The sequence below is a fragment of the Phocoena sinus genome, chromosome 3, assembly GCF_008692025.1.
Source record: "Phocoena sinus isolate mPhoSin1 chromosome 3, mPhoSin1.pri, whole genome shotgun sequence".
Lineage (NCBI taxonomy): Eukaryota > Metazoa > Chordata > Mammalia > Artiodactyla > Phocoenidae > Phocoena > Phocoena sinus.
Window position 1 is genome coordinate 171,889,666 of NC_045765.1, and position 16,572 is coordinate 171,906,237.

At 48.8% G+C, this 16,572-nt stretch overlaps 1 protein-coding gene across 1 annotated transcript in view; it reads right to left on the reverse strand.

Moving 5' to 3' along the window:
* The window catches only part of LOC116751148 (basic proline-rich protein-like), a gene marked incomplete at its 5' end in the record, with an annotated part of 76,662 nt that overhangs the window by 15,930 nt on the left and 44,160 nt on the right, over nt 1-16,572 (reverse strand). The window contains 1 exon segment of the mRNA XM_032626582.1: nt 194-308. Within this exon segment, the coding sequence (XP_032482473.1) occupies nt 194-308 (115 nt within the window).

A 16,572-nucleotide genomic window follows, 5' to 3' on the forward strand; every position in this document is an offset into this window, starting at 1 on the left:
GGAAGGGTCCCTCCAGTCACGTGTGCACACGCGTCTTCCTTCCTGAACTGGGTGAGGCCCGTGACGTGTGGAGGTTACTACTGGTGCGAGTAAGAGAGATGACCCCGGACCTGGAAGCAGGTGGTTCCCAAGAACCCAGAGAAGAGACACAGAAAGGCTGAGGCTGCGCCGTGGTGTAGAAGGCAGGGCTTACCTGCAGGGCCAGACCCAAGCAAGGACTGCACAGGAGTGGAGCTGCCTCGAGCATCAGGCACTCAGGTCCAAAAGGAACGGCTCTCTGGGCGCTCCAGCAGGAAGGTTCTGGAGATCTGGGAGGGCCAGAGAAAGCTGAGCAGCGGGTGCCCAGGGCAGGCCAGGCCAGCCTTGATGATGATAGTGGCAGGAAGAAGACGGGGTCCATTGATCCCCATCCCACCTCGGCTCACCTGGGGTCTGAGCTACGGGGACCACGGCAGCTTCCAGGGCTAGCTCTCAGCAGGACCCCAGCAGGACCAGGATCCCGGACAGGGGCTGCTAGTTCTTCTCCATGACAGGCCACAGGCTTGCCACAGGAAGTGGTCTAGAGTCCACAGAGCCAGCCACTGCCCTGCATCCTTCCCGGGAATAAGCATCACTGTGTCTGCAGAAAGAGCCAGCTGGTGTCTCCATGCAGGACGCGGTGTGCGCTGCCTCCTGATCTGAGATGAACTGGGTTGAACCATGTCCAGTGAGTGCACAGAGACCATGTCCTCACTGCCTGACCCTGGCTCTGGGCAGGAAATCCCAGCCCACTTCTATCCCAGAGCTCAAGAGCTGTTATAGCCATGCTTAATGCAGTTTTATTACTGTATTTTTAAAGTGACTGGTTGATTTTTTTTTTTTTTTTTTTTTTTTTTTTTTAGGAAATTGGGCACAAAAGATGTTCTGGGAGATTTTGCCATCTCAGGCTTCCTAGACTTCAACATGGTCTGGCCTCTCCCAGCAAGGCCCTCAGCCCCCTGCCAGCTTCGGGGTCTGGGTGAGAGGGTCTGATTACAACCCCTGTTGGAGAGATAACCATGAAAGCTTGCCCCAGAAGGTCATAAATCTGACCCTCAGCTGCAGCAGCAGCAGAAGTTTGGACTGAGAGGGCCCGGGATGTAATTTATCTTCCCCGCCAGGAGAGCGGCTCCATCTGCCTGCAACATGCTCTGGACTCCCAGCTCCAACTGTGTCCACAGCCAGCACTGCGGCAGCCCCGCAGGGCATGGGATCCACACGTGGAACCCATCGAGGTCAGACGTGGGAGTCACGGGACCCCAGGGCTCAGCCATGTGGGGAGACCTGGGCATTCTGTGTAGTTGTTAAACGTTGTAGAAGTCATTGTGCACTTACTGTGACTGCCCCCCCTTTAGACAACTGGCCTCAGGGAAGCCCCACAATGAGTAGCCAGACAAACATAGGATGCAGATTTGAAGGTCAGATACTCAAGGAAAGGTTGCTTAGTCTAAGCACATACCAAATATCGCAGGGGACATGCTTGTACAGAGCTATTCATTGTTTATCTGAATTTAAAATTTAACTGAGTCCTATGTTTTTTTTGCTAAATCTGAGAATTCTTCACTTGAAGTACTTTTCCCCACACTTACTACCAGCCTTGTCTGCTCTGCACGTGAACCCCATGTGAATTGAGATTTTATCCTAACTTACATTATATTCCAACACTTTGCACACCAATTGGCCCCAAAGCAGAACACTTATAACATTGTATACAGTTTGGAAGTTCCTGGCACACTAAAGGAGACACTTTTGTTGCTTTGTGGGCGGTATGAATTACTTGTCGAGGCTGTTGTAAAAAGTTCTCCAAACGGGGTGGCTTAGATGCATAAGTGCATCGCCTCCCCGTCTGGATCAGGAAGGTCAAGATCAAGGCGTCAGCAGGCTGTTTCCTTCTGAGACTGTGATGGAGAGTCTGGTCCAGGCCCCCCTCCAGCTTCTGTGGTTTGCTGGCGTCCTTAGCATCCCTGGGCATGCAGAAGCATCACCCCTTCCGCATTTATCTTCACGTGGCATCCCTCTGTGTGTGTCTGCATCCAAATTTCCCCTTCTTATGAGGACCCCAGCTGTAGATGAGAGTCCCTGATGACCTCATTTAAACTTGATTCCATCTGCAAAAACCCTGTTTCCAAATAAAGCCAGGCTCCGAAAGTACCGGGATTGGGCCTCAGTGCGCACGCGTGCAGGACATGTTCCACCCCTAATAGTGTTCGGTTATACCTGGTGTGTGCAGTTAAGACAAGGTACCCTTCCAAAGCACTGAAGACGTGAGTGCGCCATGCATGTCCTCCTCAGGCTCCAGAGGGGATCCGCCCTGCTCGTGGATGTCCTATGGTTAAAATAAGCCTGAACCTGAAGGTCTTCATCAGGATGCAGGGAGGCTTCAGTCGCTCCCATTCTAAGTGACCCTGTGCTGTCCAGTTGGTCTTGGAAACCTCTGAGCTACTGAGCATGGATGGTGGGAAGGCTGGAGACCACAGGGCCCTTTCTGCCCAGTGAGGGGCAGCCACGGGGCGGGTCGCTGGACCGCATGCTCCGACACCATCTCCTCTCACACACCTGTGTCCTGATGAGTCCAGGAAGGAAATGACAAACACCAGGGCCATGACTCTACTGCCCCGATGGACAGCACAACACAGTGTGTGATGGATGACGACACATTACAACTGTGTTTCTTGAAGATGATCCATTGCCAAGAAAATGAAAACTGAGAAGCAAAGGATGCGCTCCTCTTCTTCAGTCCAGTGGGAACAGAGCCTGGCCCATCCCACCGCAATGAACCAGGGCTCACTTCACGTGGTTCGCGACCGGTGAGACAGCCCCATCCCAGGTGCACACACCAGACGCTCATCCACTGTCTCCTGGTTGAACCCCACCTGCAGTCCAGGTAGGCCTCCAAGCCTGGGCGGGGGCGTGTACCTGAGTGATACAGGGTGTCATTCCTGTGGGAAAGCAGTGTGCCTACATTCTCATGTTTCCCTCCTAAAACGTGAGCTGTCCTGATAGGAGCACGAAAACCAGGCCTTGGTCTTGAACTGTATTTCCTTCTCTTTAGTTTTACAGGTGGAGTGGGGTCCAGAGTCAGTCTGGAGGTGGGCAGCCCCGCAGGCTATGAGATGCAGCCTGCACATCCTCACCAATGTCTGATGTGCAAACAGAGTCTTCCTTCTGTTTTTTCTGAATGTCCTGTATGGCTTGAGTTTCCACACAGACCCTGAGACAAGGATTTATGAATGAGATGTGACCCCCAAAGCCCCAGCCTAGAAGGGGTGGGAGGTGAGGCTAGGAGGCTGCAGCAGGTCACATCCCAGAGCCACCCAGGGGTGGGGATATGGGGTCCCATTGTTGTGGGTTAAATTGTGTCCCCCAAAAGACAGATTCAAGCCCTGCTCTCAGGAACCTGTAAATGTGACTTTATTTGCAAATAGGGCTTTTTGCAGATATAATTAGTGAAGGTGAGCTCATGCCAGGTTAGGATGGGTCCCAAGTACATGTGACTGGTGTTCTGATAAGGAGACAGGAGGGAGACCCAGAGGCACTCTTCCCAGGAGAAGCCCTGGGAAGACAGAGGCAGAGCTGGTAGCGATGCAGCTACAAGCCAAAGATTGCCAGCAACGCCGAGAGCTAGGCAAGAAACGGTCCTCCCCAGGAGTCTAGAGGTGGCACAGCCCGGCTGACACCCCAGTTTCTGACTTCTGGCCTCCAGAACGGTGCAAGTATAAATTTCTGTTGTTTCAAGCCCCCCTGTCTGTGGCACTTTGTTACAGCCCCCCCATGAGACTAACGCACTGGCCAAGTCCCGTCCATCATGGGTTCAGGGTCGCTCCTGGGGGCTCTACCCTGGGCAGTGCAGCCTATCCTGGGTGTAGGGGCTGTTCGAGGTCAGAGGGAGCCCCCAGGACAGGCAGAGGTGCCTGGGGTAAGGTGTGTGAGGTATGTGCACCGGGGAGCATCGAGGGGCCTGGGAGGTCCCGACCATGTCTGGGACAGGTCCCTTCACCCCTCGAGGTCCGTGACCTCCTGGTTGTGACTGAATTAAGACATAGCCCCCAGATTCAGTGCTGCCACATTCTGACCCCAAACAAAACTCAGATTGATGAGCTCATTCATTCATTAATCCAGACGATGATCTGGGTGTCTCACATGACTCACCAGTGTCGGGGGTAGGGTTTCGGTGACAAAGAGAAGAAAACAACCCGGCTCTTGTGGAAAGTGGAGGTGATCTCAAGAGGTGGAGAAGGATCTGTCTCTCCAGAAATCAAACATCCTCCAAGGAAAAATGTCCCCACTGCGAGTATTCAGGGGAACAGATCGCTGTCTCTGAGGCAACGCTCAGAGACCCTAGAAGGATGTGTCATGACTTTCTCCTCGGAAGGTGCACGGTCTATTCCAAGGTGACCAGCTTTAAGGGGAAGACAATTCCAGTGGAAATACGAGTTCTGGAGAATTTATGAGAAGTCAAGTCTGCCACTTGTGGTGTCGCCTCACCCTGTGTACCTGACACCCTACTGAGGACATCCTTGGATGCCAGCACCCTAGGGCTTCAGTATCTTCTTCCTGTCATTGCTCAGGTCCAAGCGGATGTCGCATGTCACCCGGAGAAGTCCAAACATGCTGGACCCTTACTCCTGACACAGGAAGGTGGCCCCACCTGGGTCCCAGTCCTGTGGGGGCACCTACAAGTCAAACAGGGCTCTTTGTCTGACAGTGACCACCTGACGTTCCAACGTTCACCCAAATGAATGTCTTTCTTCAAGACTTTGCTTGCCTCGTGGCACTGAGCCATCATCCATTCAAAACTCTTCTCCCCCATTGGCAAAATTATTTTCTTTTAAAACAGGTCCTTCAAATATTGTGCAACGAGACACTCCAATATCCTGGCATACGTGTCACCCTAATAACACATGACAGTATGTGTCATCCGTAAACCTGGAGACGGTACAGCTGGTTATCATCTCCCCAAGCGCTGTCTTGGGTGCTCCTCTGAGGGTCCTGCTGCAAGTGTCCCCATCCATGACTACACTCTGGTCCCTGAATGTCCATCCTCACCCCTGCCCCTGCCCGGGCCATCACCTGAAGTTCAAGTGAGAACCCCTGGGGTTCTGTTGAGAGGATATTCTGTCTGTGCACCTGTAAGCAGATCCGTCCAGACCCTCCCACAGAGACTCATCAACAAGCTGCTCTCAGGCGGGCGCAGGGTGCGTTCCTCAAGCCGGTGTGATCACCCTTCTCTGTGTCCCCACCCCCTTTCTCTCTCCCCACACCACCCACAAGATCAGCCCAAGGCTGCGTTCTGCTCCCCAACCCATGAGCCGTCGGGCTCTGAGCTCTTCCTCCTCCTGTCTCTCTGCTCTTGGCCAGAATCTCAGAGAAGCCCTTTTCTGGGCTGCCAGAGTTATGGGAGGAAACCTGGGGGCGGCAGGGCAGGGATGCAGGTGGGCACCACCTCACCGGGCACTGCTGTGGACAAGCCATGGCCACACTCGCTGCCCTGCAAGGGGAGCCTGCCTGTACCCAGACACTGGAGGACACCAGGCCTGAGCATGCACGTCCCTGCATCTCCCTGATCCAGCTGCCCACCACCCCGCACAGCTCCCCAGGGAGACCACAGAGACCTAGCATATTCTGGGGCCACTTGTGAGCCCTGCGAACCCTGGTATCTTGCTTCTGCCTCTCCGCCCTTGACAATAACCAGATTTAAAAATGGGTGGTTGGAGCCTCAGGCTCATGTCACAGAAACATCTGGCGTCCTGGTGGCCAAGTCTGGTGGAAAGAAGGGGGCGGGTGAGGCTGCAGATCTGTGCCTCTTGTGTAGTGTGACCTGGAACCCACACAGACTCTGATACCCATGTAAAATAAGGACAACGTAGAATTACTGAATGGACTAAATAATCAGCACACATGTACGTGGACTTGTAAACAACAGTACATTGTGAGTGTTCTTTTTAAATTCGATTGTGATAATTATTATCTTCTGATTTGTTTTCTTTTGCATTATTATCTTAGATCTAAATAAATATGGTAACAAGGATTAGCCTATAGAAGGCCTCCTGCCAGTCTAAACAGAGAGATGCCTTTCCCCCACATTTCTGTCCCTGAAACTTTCCTTAAATACCACAGAGGGGAAAGGAAGGCTAGCACCACTTCTGAAATGAGATGATGTCTGACTTCTGCAGCCAAGTCCGGGGAATGCTGAGTCTTGGTTTCAGCTCCTACAGAGGCTTCGTGTCCCAAGGAGCAGCCTGGCTCCACCCCATCCGGAGCAGCTGTTACCAAAGTCTTCCTGGGAAGGAAGCAAGCTGTGCTTCCCGAGACCCAAAGCAGCGGCGGCCCGGGGTGTCTTCCTTCAAAGCAGAGCATCATTAACAGCCACCAGCTGCAGAAAGTAAATGAAAATAGAATCCTAGAAAGAGTAAGAACGACGGAGGGAGTGGCAACCCTCTGGGAGGGATTTCCTCCCTGCACAGTGCCAGTGAAGAATGTGCCACAGGACCCTTTCCCACGAATGCCCTCTGACGTCTGGTCGTAGCCAGATAGCCAAGGGCGGTGACATTTGAGCAGCGTGTCCTCCGTCAGCTCATCTGGCCGGGCAGCGCACACAGCGAGGGCTTATCCGTGTTAACATAAACCCTCATTAGAGGGGATTAGGAGGGAAACAGTGACAAACAGGATGGACACTAACCCTCGGAGGGTCTCAGGCAGACACCACACACTAATTATCCTTTCAAATGACTTGAAGATGCCGGGCTTGCGCGTCTGCGTATGTGTTGGGGATGCTCGAGGGATTGTGTTTTACATACGACGACGACCTGTTTGTATTTGCAACCGTTTTGTGTTCTGCACCCCCAGACACACACGCGCGTGTGTCAACATACACGCAAGCACACGCACAGCCCTCCGGCCTGGGACACGGGCGTCCAGGGGATGCTGACTGCGTGGCCCTCGCCTGCTCTCCCCTCCAAGCCGTGGCGAGGCCTCCCTGCACCATTGTGTCTTTCCACAGATGCTCCCGAGGACGCAAAGGGTTGGGATGCTCTAAGGGTGAGCAGCTCTGCAAGGCTGGATCTGGAGGGACCCCCACTTAGGCTCCATCTGTAGGGAAACGCTTTTCCTAAAGTGCAATGGGATTTTCCAAACTCCTTAAAACCACGTTTGCTTGGATTCAAAAGGACATGTCACTGCACCCACCACGTAAAAATAGATGTCAAACTCAGTCTCACGTCTGTCCCCAGCCCCGGGTAGAACGCCCCTCCGTCCACTCTCTGTGCAAGCTAGATGCCACTGCTGGAGGCGGGGGCACATCTCCTGAAGCGGGTCCCCCCTTCTGCACCCCCAACACCCTGTCTTCTGGACACATGCCCTCCTCCACTGGCAGTTGAAAGGCACAGACTCTCAGGTCCACCTCTGGAGTCTTAGATGGCAGGTTGGAATCCGGCTTTTTTTTTTTTTTTTTTTTTGTCGTACGCGGGCCTCTCACTGTTGTGGCCTCTCCCGTTGCGGAGCACAGGCTCTGGACGCGCAGGCTCAGTGGCCATGGCTCACGGGCCCAGCCGCTCCGTGGCATGTGGGATCTTCCCGGACCAGAGCACGAACCCGTGTCCCCTGCATCGGCAGGCAGACTCTCAACCACTGCGCCACCAGGGAAGCCCCCGGAATCCGGCTTTTTAACCACCCCCTCGGCTGGCTCCAAGGGGAAGGAGTTTGAAAAGTTCACGTCATTCCCTCTGCTTCTCTGTCTGTTCTGAGGGAGCCCAGGACTGAGGTCTGGGTACCACCCCCAGGACGGGGCCCTAGACAGTCTGGGAGCAAACACAGACAGAAGGTCCTGTGCAGGGTCCCACGGGCCAGACAGGGAGAGGCAGGGGGTAGAAACGTATTCCTAGATTTCCAGATGGAGGCTTCAAGCCAAGGATGAACTTGCCAAGAAAAGGCGTGCCTCCTGAAAGGTGGAGGAGGTCAGTGTGGCCAGAAGACTCTGTGTGTGTGTGTGTGTGTGTGTGTGTGTGTGTAGTGTCCACATGTGTGTGCACATGTGAATGTGTGCCTGTGAGTGTATGTTTGGAGAGGTTCTATTTGGCTTTTAGGAGGATTTCAAGGCAAAAAATACCAACTGTTTACAGCCACACGGACAGACGCTCAGGCACCAAGACCTGCCTGCTGTCCAAATGCATGTCATGACTGACAGTATCCAGCTAACCACCTGTATTATGAGCTTCTAGGTGTGTCCAGGCAGCGCTGTGGGTTGGGAGTCGCCGGGCATTTCTCTACGTGGACGGTGCACTTGGTCCTGAACACTAGAGCAGTGAGGCAGGAAGGGGCTGGTTGCCAACAGCCCACATGGGTGGTGGATAGGTACGTAGATTCAGGGGTCGGGGAGAGCATACCCTGTGTCATTAGAAGAACCCCTGCAGCCCTCCGAAATCATTGCCATGTTGTCTTCCTTTTACCAAAGAGGAAACGAAACGAGGTCCAGAGATGCTGGTACCTTGTCACAAGTGCGAGAGCGGGGAAGTCACCCTGGCGTCGGGTCTGGCGCGTCCACACCTTGGCGGGAACTAGGCTTGCTCCCCGTTACAGGGAGGAGCTGAGCATCTCTGCTGATTTACAACCAGCAATGCTATTGTAAACAGCTGTTGTGAACAGCAACGCCTTCATCACTTGTAACGTGTTTATGGCACAGAGGCTGACAGGAGATAAATCTATCATTAAACCTATTACAATTTTCAAAGTAAAGCAAACCAACCACTCCACTGTCTTTCATGGGTACAGCTGTCATCTCTGGCTGCACATTAGACTCACGTAGGGAGTTAAAAGCCATCCCAAAGCCTGGACTCTGCACTAGACAAATTACATTGAACCTCTGGGGCTGGGTACCAGGCATCCATAGGTTTCTAAGCTCTGGGGCAATTCTAGCACTCAGCTCAGTGAAGAACACTGGTTCTGTCATCATATTTGGTTTTCTCACACAGCACCAGCCCTGTCAGTGGCACCTAAGCTTACACATCCTACTGCAGGTATAGAATGAAGGCCCACACCTTCATCCCTACAGCATCCCTGTGGTGCCCAAAGCAAGCCCACCTCTGCCTCCATTTTTCTGACTTAGAGAAACATATGGTTAAAATGACTCCAGTGGTGTTGTGATGTGACGTAGTTTATTTTCAGGAAAGAATCTATGTTAATCATTTCATAAATACCTTTGGTACTCTGTTGATTCATTGATGGTCTTAACACAGCCATTTAAATTTTTCAGCTACACTTAACTGCATTTTATGAGGGAAATTATATTCCATAGTGAGATTTGAAAATTCAGGAAGTCACCAAGGTCTTGGAATATATCTGCCATGAATATAAAGAGTGTGTGACATCTAAAAAGCTATTGTCTGAGGAGAGAGCTTAAGTTGAAAACAAAATAATGGTTTTATTATAAATCAGAGAGAAAGAGCTTCTGGGGGGTATTAACTACCAGGCATAGCTGTAGAGTCCCTTTAAATGGAGTGTGTAAAAGTGGCAGAAGGCTGACCTAGTCTTGGCTTGGACTGGGTGGAGCTCTTTGACATGCGTCTGGGCAAGGATACCACTCTTATGGCTGGAAAACTGAGCAGGGCTGTGACGTAATTGGAATGGCCATTGGCTTTATCCATCTCTAGAGCTGACACAACAGCACATTTCTCAAGGTTAGAAATGTTGTGTAATATCAAGGGAGTTGCGTAATACCAATGTGGACAAGATAAGCAAATATGACTCTAAATGGGACCAGAGTAAGCAATTAACATTTGCAGCAACGTGGATGGACCTAGAGATGATCATACTAAATGAGGTGGGTCAGAAAGAGAAAGACAAATACCATAGGATGTCACTTATATGTGAAGTCTAAAATAGGATACAAATGAACCTATCTATGAAGTAGAAACAGACTCACAGACATAGAGAACAGACTTGTGGTGGCCAAGGGGGAGGGAGGGAGGGAGGGATGGAGTGAGAGTTTGGAATTAGCTGATGCATGGTATTATATATCGAACGGATAAACAACAAGGTCCTACTGTGTAGCACACGGAACTATATTCAATAGCCTGTGATAAACCATCATGGGAAAGAGTACGAAAAAGAATGTATGTATATATATATATATATATATATATATATATATATATGTGTGTGTGTGTGTGTGTGTGTGTGTGTGTGTGCGTGTGTGTGTGTGTGTGTATAACTGAGTCACTTTGCTGTACAACAGAAATTAACACAACACTGTAAATCAACTATACTTCGATATTTTTTTTTTTTAATCGCACAACTCTAGATGCACATTTAGTGATGGGGTAATTCTGATCAAGAAAAATAATCAAATTATTCACCCCTCCAGAACACCCCGCCGGCAAGTTAGTTTCTTCCGTAATCAGGTGGTGTCGTTTACTGCTCCCCCTATAATGTCACCCCTGCTCTAGGGCCAGCCCTCCTAAGCCCTCACCCAAACCCCAACTGCACCAACAGACACGGCAAATGCGTGGACACACTTCCAACAGAACTTTAAACATATCTCACATCTTCAAACTGTCAGTAGCAAAGATGGGTGGCTCTTTACCATCATCATATCGGATATAATTTTTGCCCTAGGAACTGGGAAATGCTGCTTCACAGGATCAAAGGGTAGTTATATCGTTTTGCAAGCCCTCTATTAGGTTTCCCATTAAAAATGAATGCTGCTAATAATTTCATTTATATGCATTAGTATTTTGGAAAAAAAAATACCTTCACTGAATTTGCCTTGAAATTCAGAATGCTATCAGGAAGCACCATGACAAGTCATAATATCACAGTATTTTCCAGATTTATCTTTCCTTCTTGATTGTAATATGTCATTATATGACAAAAGCATTGCCTTGGGAAAATCACACTTTTTTTCTTTTTTTTTTAAGTTGAGCTCCTCTGTTTCTTTTAGTTTCAAGCTTAAATTGATGGGCATTTTCTATCTATATTACAAGGCACACAGCATTTCCTTGGGTGAGCTATTTGTTTAGTGCCGAGATAATCAAATTTATAATTAGGTGGATAAGTGTTATTGGTTGATACAATTCTGATACCATATTTCCCTTCCTATTAAATATATCAGAGCAGCAATGTACGTAAGCATTGTGTTGGCTCCGAAAGCATATATTTGCCGACAGTAATACCCACAGGCCACCTTTTGCCTGTTCCCTAATGACCCTAAAGGCATTGTGGGTTAACGGTGATTTAATCCCCTTATGCATGCATAATGTGACAAGCTTTGCATAAATGATAATAAATAATTGGTATGTATAAATAATTTATCATTTATTTTTGCAGTAAAAGTAGAATTCTTAGACATATTTTAAACAAAGGGAACTGCAAACATGAGCTCAATCAGAAAAAGGGTTAAGTCTTCCTCAACTACAATTTTCAAAGTTCATATGCATTCGATGTATATTTGTGATTTCTTTTGGGAGAGTTTATTATATCAACAAAGACTTTGAAGAATGGCCCAATTCATAAAAATCTATTTAAAATATATTCTAAATGGCAAACTTCTTTTCAAAATAAACTGAGTCATATCTTTTTTTTTTTTTTTTGTGTGGTACGCGGGCCTCTCACTGCCGTGGCCTCTCCCGCCGCGGAGCGCAGGCTCCGGACGCGCAGGCTCAGCGGCCATGGCTCACGGGCCCAGCCGCTCCGCGGCATGCGGGATCCTCCCGGACCGGGGCACGAACCCGCGTCCCCGGCATCGGCAGGCGGGCTCTCAACCACTGCGCCACCAGGGAAGCCCCATATCTTTTATTAAGAAAATGATTTCTTTTTTCCTGATCATGCATCCCGTCCAAACTTTCACAGTTAAATACATTATTTGATGCGAAGGTTCTATGTTTAGTTCAGTAAATATTTCAGATTAAACTTGGGTTTCTAAAGCTAAGTGTATGCCAAACACCAAGCAAAAAATGACAGCGAAATTAAAAATCAGTCACTTGTCAACTGAAAAGCTAGATGAAGTAGATGGAAGATTGAATGACTGAAACAACATGGGATTAGAATATGGCTAATTTGCACCATGTCCAGATGCCGGCTGCCCTCCTGCAGTGGTCAGCACACGTGGGGAGAGGATGGAGAGGGAGATCAGGGGATGCTTGATCAAGGGGCACGTGGAAGAGTAGGGGTGGCACATTGCCTGGTCTCTGGAAATCTTGATTGTGGGGTGCAACTCAACCCTTTTCTTCCCACCACGATTCCCTCTACTCCCAATATCACCTCCTGAGACAACACTGGTGCCTTGGGGTGTTTGTAAGGGACACTTAGAATCGCTGGACTCAGAAAGACACCCTCTCATGTGGCTGGCTCTGCAACTCTGATCACAGGCTCCCGACACCCGGGAGGACCTACAGTTAGATGTAAATACAGGATGAGTCGGCATGTCAGCCCTCCAGACGCTCCTTCAGACCCCGGGCAAAGTCTGAGGATAGAGAAAGCCCAGGGTGGTGACAGGGAGGCCAAAGAGGACCAGTTACAGAAGAGACACAGTCATCGGTGGCCTCTTCACGTGACCGCATCAGGGTCCCATGGGGATATCGCCCGAGGATAAACGAGCAGCTTTCCTCCGCAGTATGTGCTGGGGGTGAACTGTGTTCCCCAGAGGCCATGCTGACGCCCTAACCTCTGTCCCTGTGAACACAACCTGATTTAGAAATAGGTTCTTTGTTTAGGTAATCAAGTTCAAGTTCGTATTGGACTGGGGTGGAGCCTAATCCAATGACTGGTGTTGTATAAGACGGGAAATCTGGACACAGAGACACAGAGAGGAGGACTCCGTGTGAAGGAGAAGACACCCAGAGGGGAGGAAGCGGGGGAGGGACAGCCCAGGCACTCCCAGGGTCCCACAGCTAGAAGAGGTGGGAAGGAGACTCCCCTGGAGCCCCTGAGGGAAGGTGGTCCTCCACAATTCGATTTCAGACTTCCAGCCTCCAGAGCCGGGAGATGACACATTTCTGCTGTGTTAAGCCCCCCGGTTTGTGGTCACTGTCATGCAGCCTTAGGACATTCTCTGTGTGTACTTCTGAGGATGGCTAGGCCGCTGGCTACACTCAAACCCTGGCGGGAAACACACGACCTGCTTCACTTGGGGCTGGGCTTTTAGTTTTCCGGTCCAAAGGCTGCTTTCCCCTGAGCTGCGCCTGTGTGTTTAAACACTGTCGTGTTGTTAAGGGGCCTGATTTTTCCTTTTAATGGAAGATGCTCTTCCCTGGTCAGTGCTGGACAGCCTGCCCATCTTAGGGAGGATTCCCAGGCTGAGGTGCCCCTTAGCTCCCAGTAGTATTCACTTCCTTTATCAGCCTCAGTTGCCCTGAGGAGGGGAGGACATCGTATAAAACTTCAGGAAAGCGCATTCCGCGGGAAGAAAGAGACAAGCAGATTACGCTTCTCATCAAAGTTGAATTTTCCTCTAATGGGTCTCAAAAAAAGGACAGCGTGATGGCTCTGCAGGAAGACGGGGCTGGGTCCCAATGAGCCCAGATGCCAAGCTGGCTGGTGACAAGAGCGTCCCCCCAGTCTCTGCAGGGAAGCTCCCCTCACCGTGCAGACACTTCCAGCCCCAAGCCCATCAACGATGCTGCTCGGACCCCACACAGTATCCGGGATCGCCTGGCGCTCCTCCCACTTGTGGGGACGTGATCTCTCCTTGGCAGGGTCCTGAGCACAGCAGCCATCATCACTAACTTATTAGATCTTGAGGCAATTAGCTGAAAACAAACAGAGGAGACAAGCCTGGTATTGAAGCATAGAAACCAGAAGAAAAGAGCCCCTGGCGGTCCATTATTTCAAAGCTGCTTCAAAGGCTGGGACAGCCCTCGTGGTGAAGAAAGGAGTGTATTGTTTTCCTGTAACGTCTATACAGCAGAAGGGCTTACCACGTTATTTTCCTACTGATTCGGGTTACATGTGAGCTTGCCTTGAAATAATAGGTGCTGGAAAGCACTTTTCAGTGTCCACCTAAACCTGGCGTGCCATGCGTGCCGTGATTAGCCAAGGATTAAAAATCCAATTAGACTCTCCCTGAACATGAGAAATCAGGCGAGGAATTTTGAGAAATGCATTGAAAACCAATTCTTAATATGACTGGGTGTGATAACACACACGAAATAGAGAACTGAGATGCCAGGGACCCGCCGAGTCTTCTGAACAGATTGGCTTTCACCATCTTCGATATACATGTGCCTTCCTTGTTATTAATTGTATTGATGGCAGACAGTAGATGCGTTTAAATCAATTTCCATGGGAACACAGTGATTTGTTCTTATAACTGAAAACTTAGTCATGTCAGAGGGGGTACTTGGCTCCTAGCAAGTGCCTGCGATGGTTAGATTTTGAGCCTTTTGAAAATATTATATAGAACAACACACGTGATAACCTTCAAAGGGAAGGTCATCATTCGCCGTTTGCCCCATACAGTTGACTTGGTTAAGTGCTGTGAAGATGCTAAATAGTATCTTATCTGATGTGATTTTTCTTTAGTCACATGTGGTAAATACTGTGCATTTTGTGAGGCAAGAGAGTCTTTGAGTTTTATTCCTAAAAGAAAACACAACTGAAAGATTTTGAATAATTATGTTACTCATATCTAGGCTTACCTACTCCTTTTTTTAATTCCTCTGCTATTTAATGCACAATTCGATTTACACAGATATATATCATGCAATTGCTTTCTTATGTCAATCATCTTTTTAAGTCAGAATGAAATGCTTAATTATTTGACTTTCACAGAGCAAATTGGGCATTTTAAGACAGTCCAAGTATGTGACCGCGATTCGTGAAAACTCTATTTTTAGTATGGAGTGTGTGGCATTCTTTTGGCAAATACAATCCTAGTACACATTTTAATTCAAAAAATGAAAGTGCGCTTTCCACAAAGACAGACTGGTAAATTTTATCAAGCCTCATCTGTTTTTCCTGCTTTGCACTAAGTTTACAGGCTCTCATCCTTGAACAGGTTTCTGGTGAGCTCTCCTGAAAAACAGAAGTTGTCTCTCTCTCTCTTGTATGCTTTCTCCTCTTTAATGAGGCTTCCTTTCCTTCTTGCTGTGTTTATATGTCTAAAGAGAGTCTGTATGGGAATTACTGGGCTGGGTTAGAATAGTCTGACCAGTTGCCTGGGCCGGTGCCTGGAATACTGAGATTGGGTGAAATTCCTTCCCACAAGAGATTTCAGTTTGTCTGTGTGCCCTCTTGGCATCTGATTTCAAGACACGATGTGCTGGTTTATCTCCACAGCCAGTCTGGCAGCCACAAAGCCCTCACTCAGAAGATCAGACACAGTTTTTTCAGATCAGATGAGCTGCTGTTTGTCTCTCTGTCCGAGTGCTGGATAACGGCTATTAGGGCAGGCTGCCCTGACTGAAGGCATCTCTGTTAAAGGAAAAGCCCTCCTTTCCATCTTCCCAGAGAGAAGGGCTCAGCGGGAACACATTGCTGCCGCCCAAGACCCAGCCCTGAGGTGTCTCCTCATTACGGTTCCATGATCAGGTTGGACAAAATGAAGGGAGACCCTGAAGATTGGCCTTTATGCCAGTAGATTGGCCCCAAACCATCCCATTCTGTTTTTTTTTTAAATTTAATTTAATTTTTAATTTAATTTTTATTTTATATTGGGGTATAGTTGATTTACAATGTTGTATTAGTTTCAGGTGTACAGCAAAGTGGTTCAGTTATACGTATACATATATCATTCTTTTTCAGACCCTTTTCCCATTTAGGTTATTACAGAGTACTGAGTAAAGTTCCCTGTGCTATACAGTAGGTCCTTGTTGTTTATCTATTTTATATACAGTAGTGTGTATGTCTTAACCCCAAACTCCTAATTTATCCCCCCAATCCCAAATTCCTAACTTATCCCCCCATCTCATTCTGTTTTATTCTCAAAAGATTGCAGTTAATTCTAATGATGAGGGTTTTCTTTCCCTGTCAGCAGTGTTGTGTTTCAGTGAATAGTGTAGGTAACTGTTTAGAACCTAAAGTTATGTTTTTGTTCTTTAATGTATGAGCAAAATATGTTTCATAAACACATACATTCTCCAGAAGAAACATTTCCAAACCGTAAAGCTGTGAGATGTTATTTTTCCAGCCAGTGAAATGATGGTGATTAATTTGTCCACCTTCCTCAGTTTTATGGACAAGTTTAAAGTCCAGTTAGAAGCAGAATGAAGACTGGGGCTTCCTGATTTCTCTTCCAAGGCTCTTTAAAGGACACTGTTAGCAACAAAACTCCAGTCTCTCTTTACCTGATTTTGCAGATAACAATGAGGTCAAACGTGAAGGCTCTGAGTGTCCTTATCTGGGTCATCAAATGGTTCACAAGGCAACAGGGTGACGGCTGATGCTGAAAGCATGTGTGTCCTAACTGTTCAGGTCAAGGGGCTGAGCGTCCGGGAACTAAATGTGGCTACAGTTCCTGATTCCCTCTGCTCAAAACACTAGTCCCATTGCCAGGACACATGAGTTCTTCTTTTTCTCTCAGAGTTGCTCTTCAATTCCCCGTGCCGAGTAAGGTTGTTTGGGGGA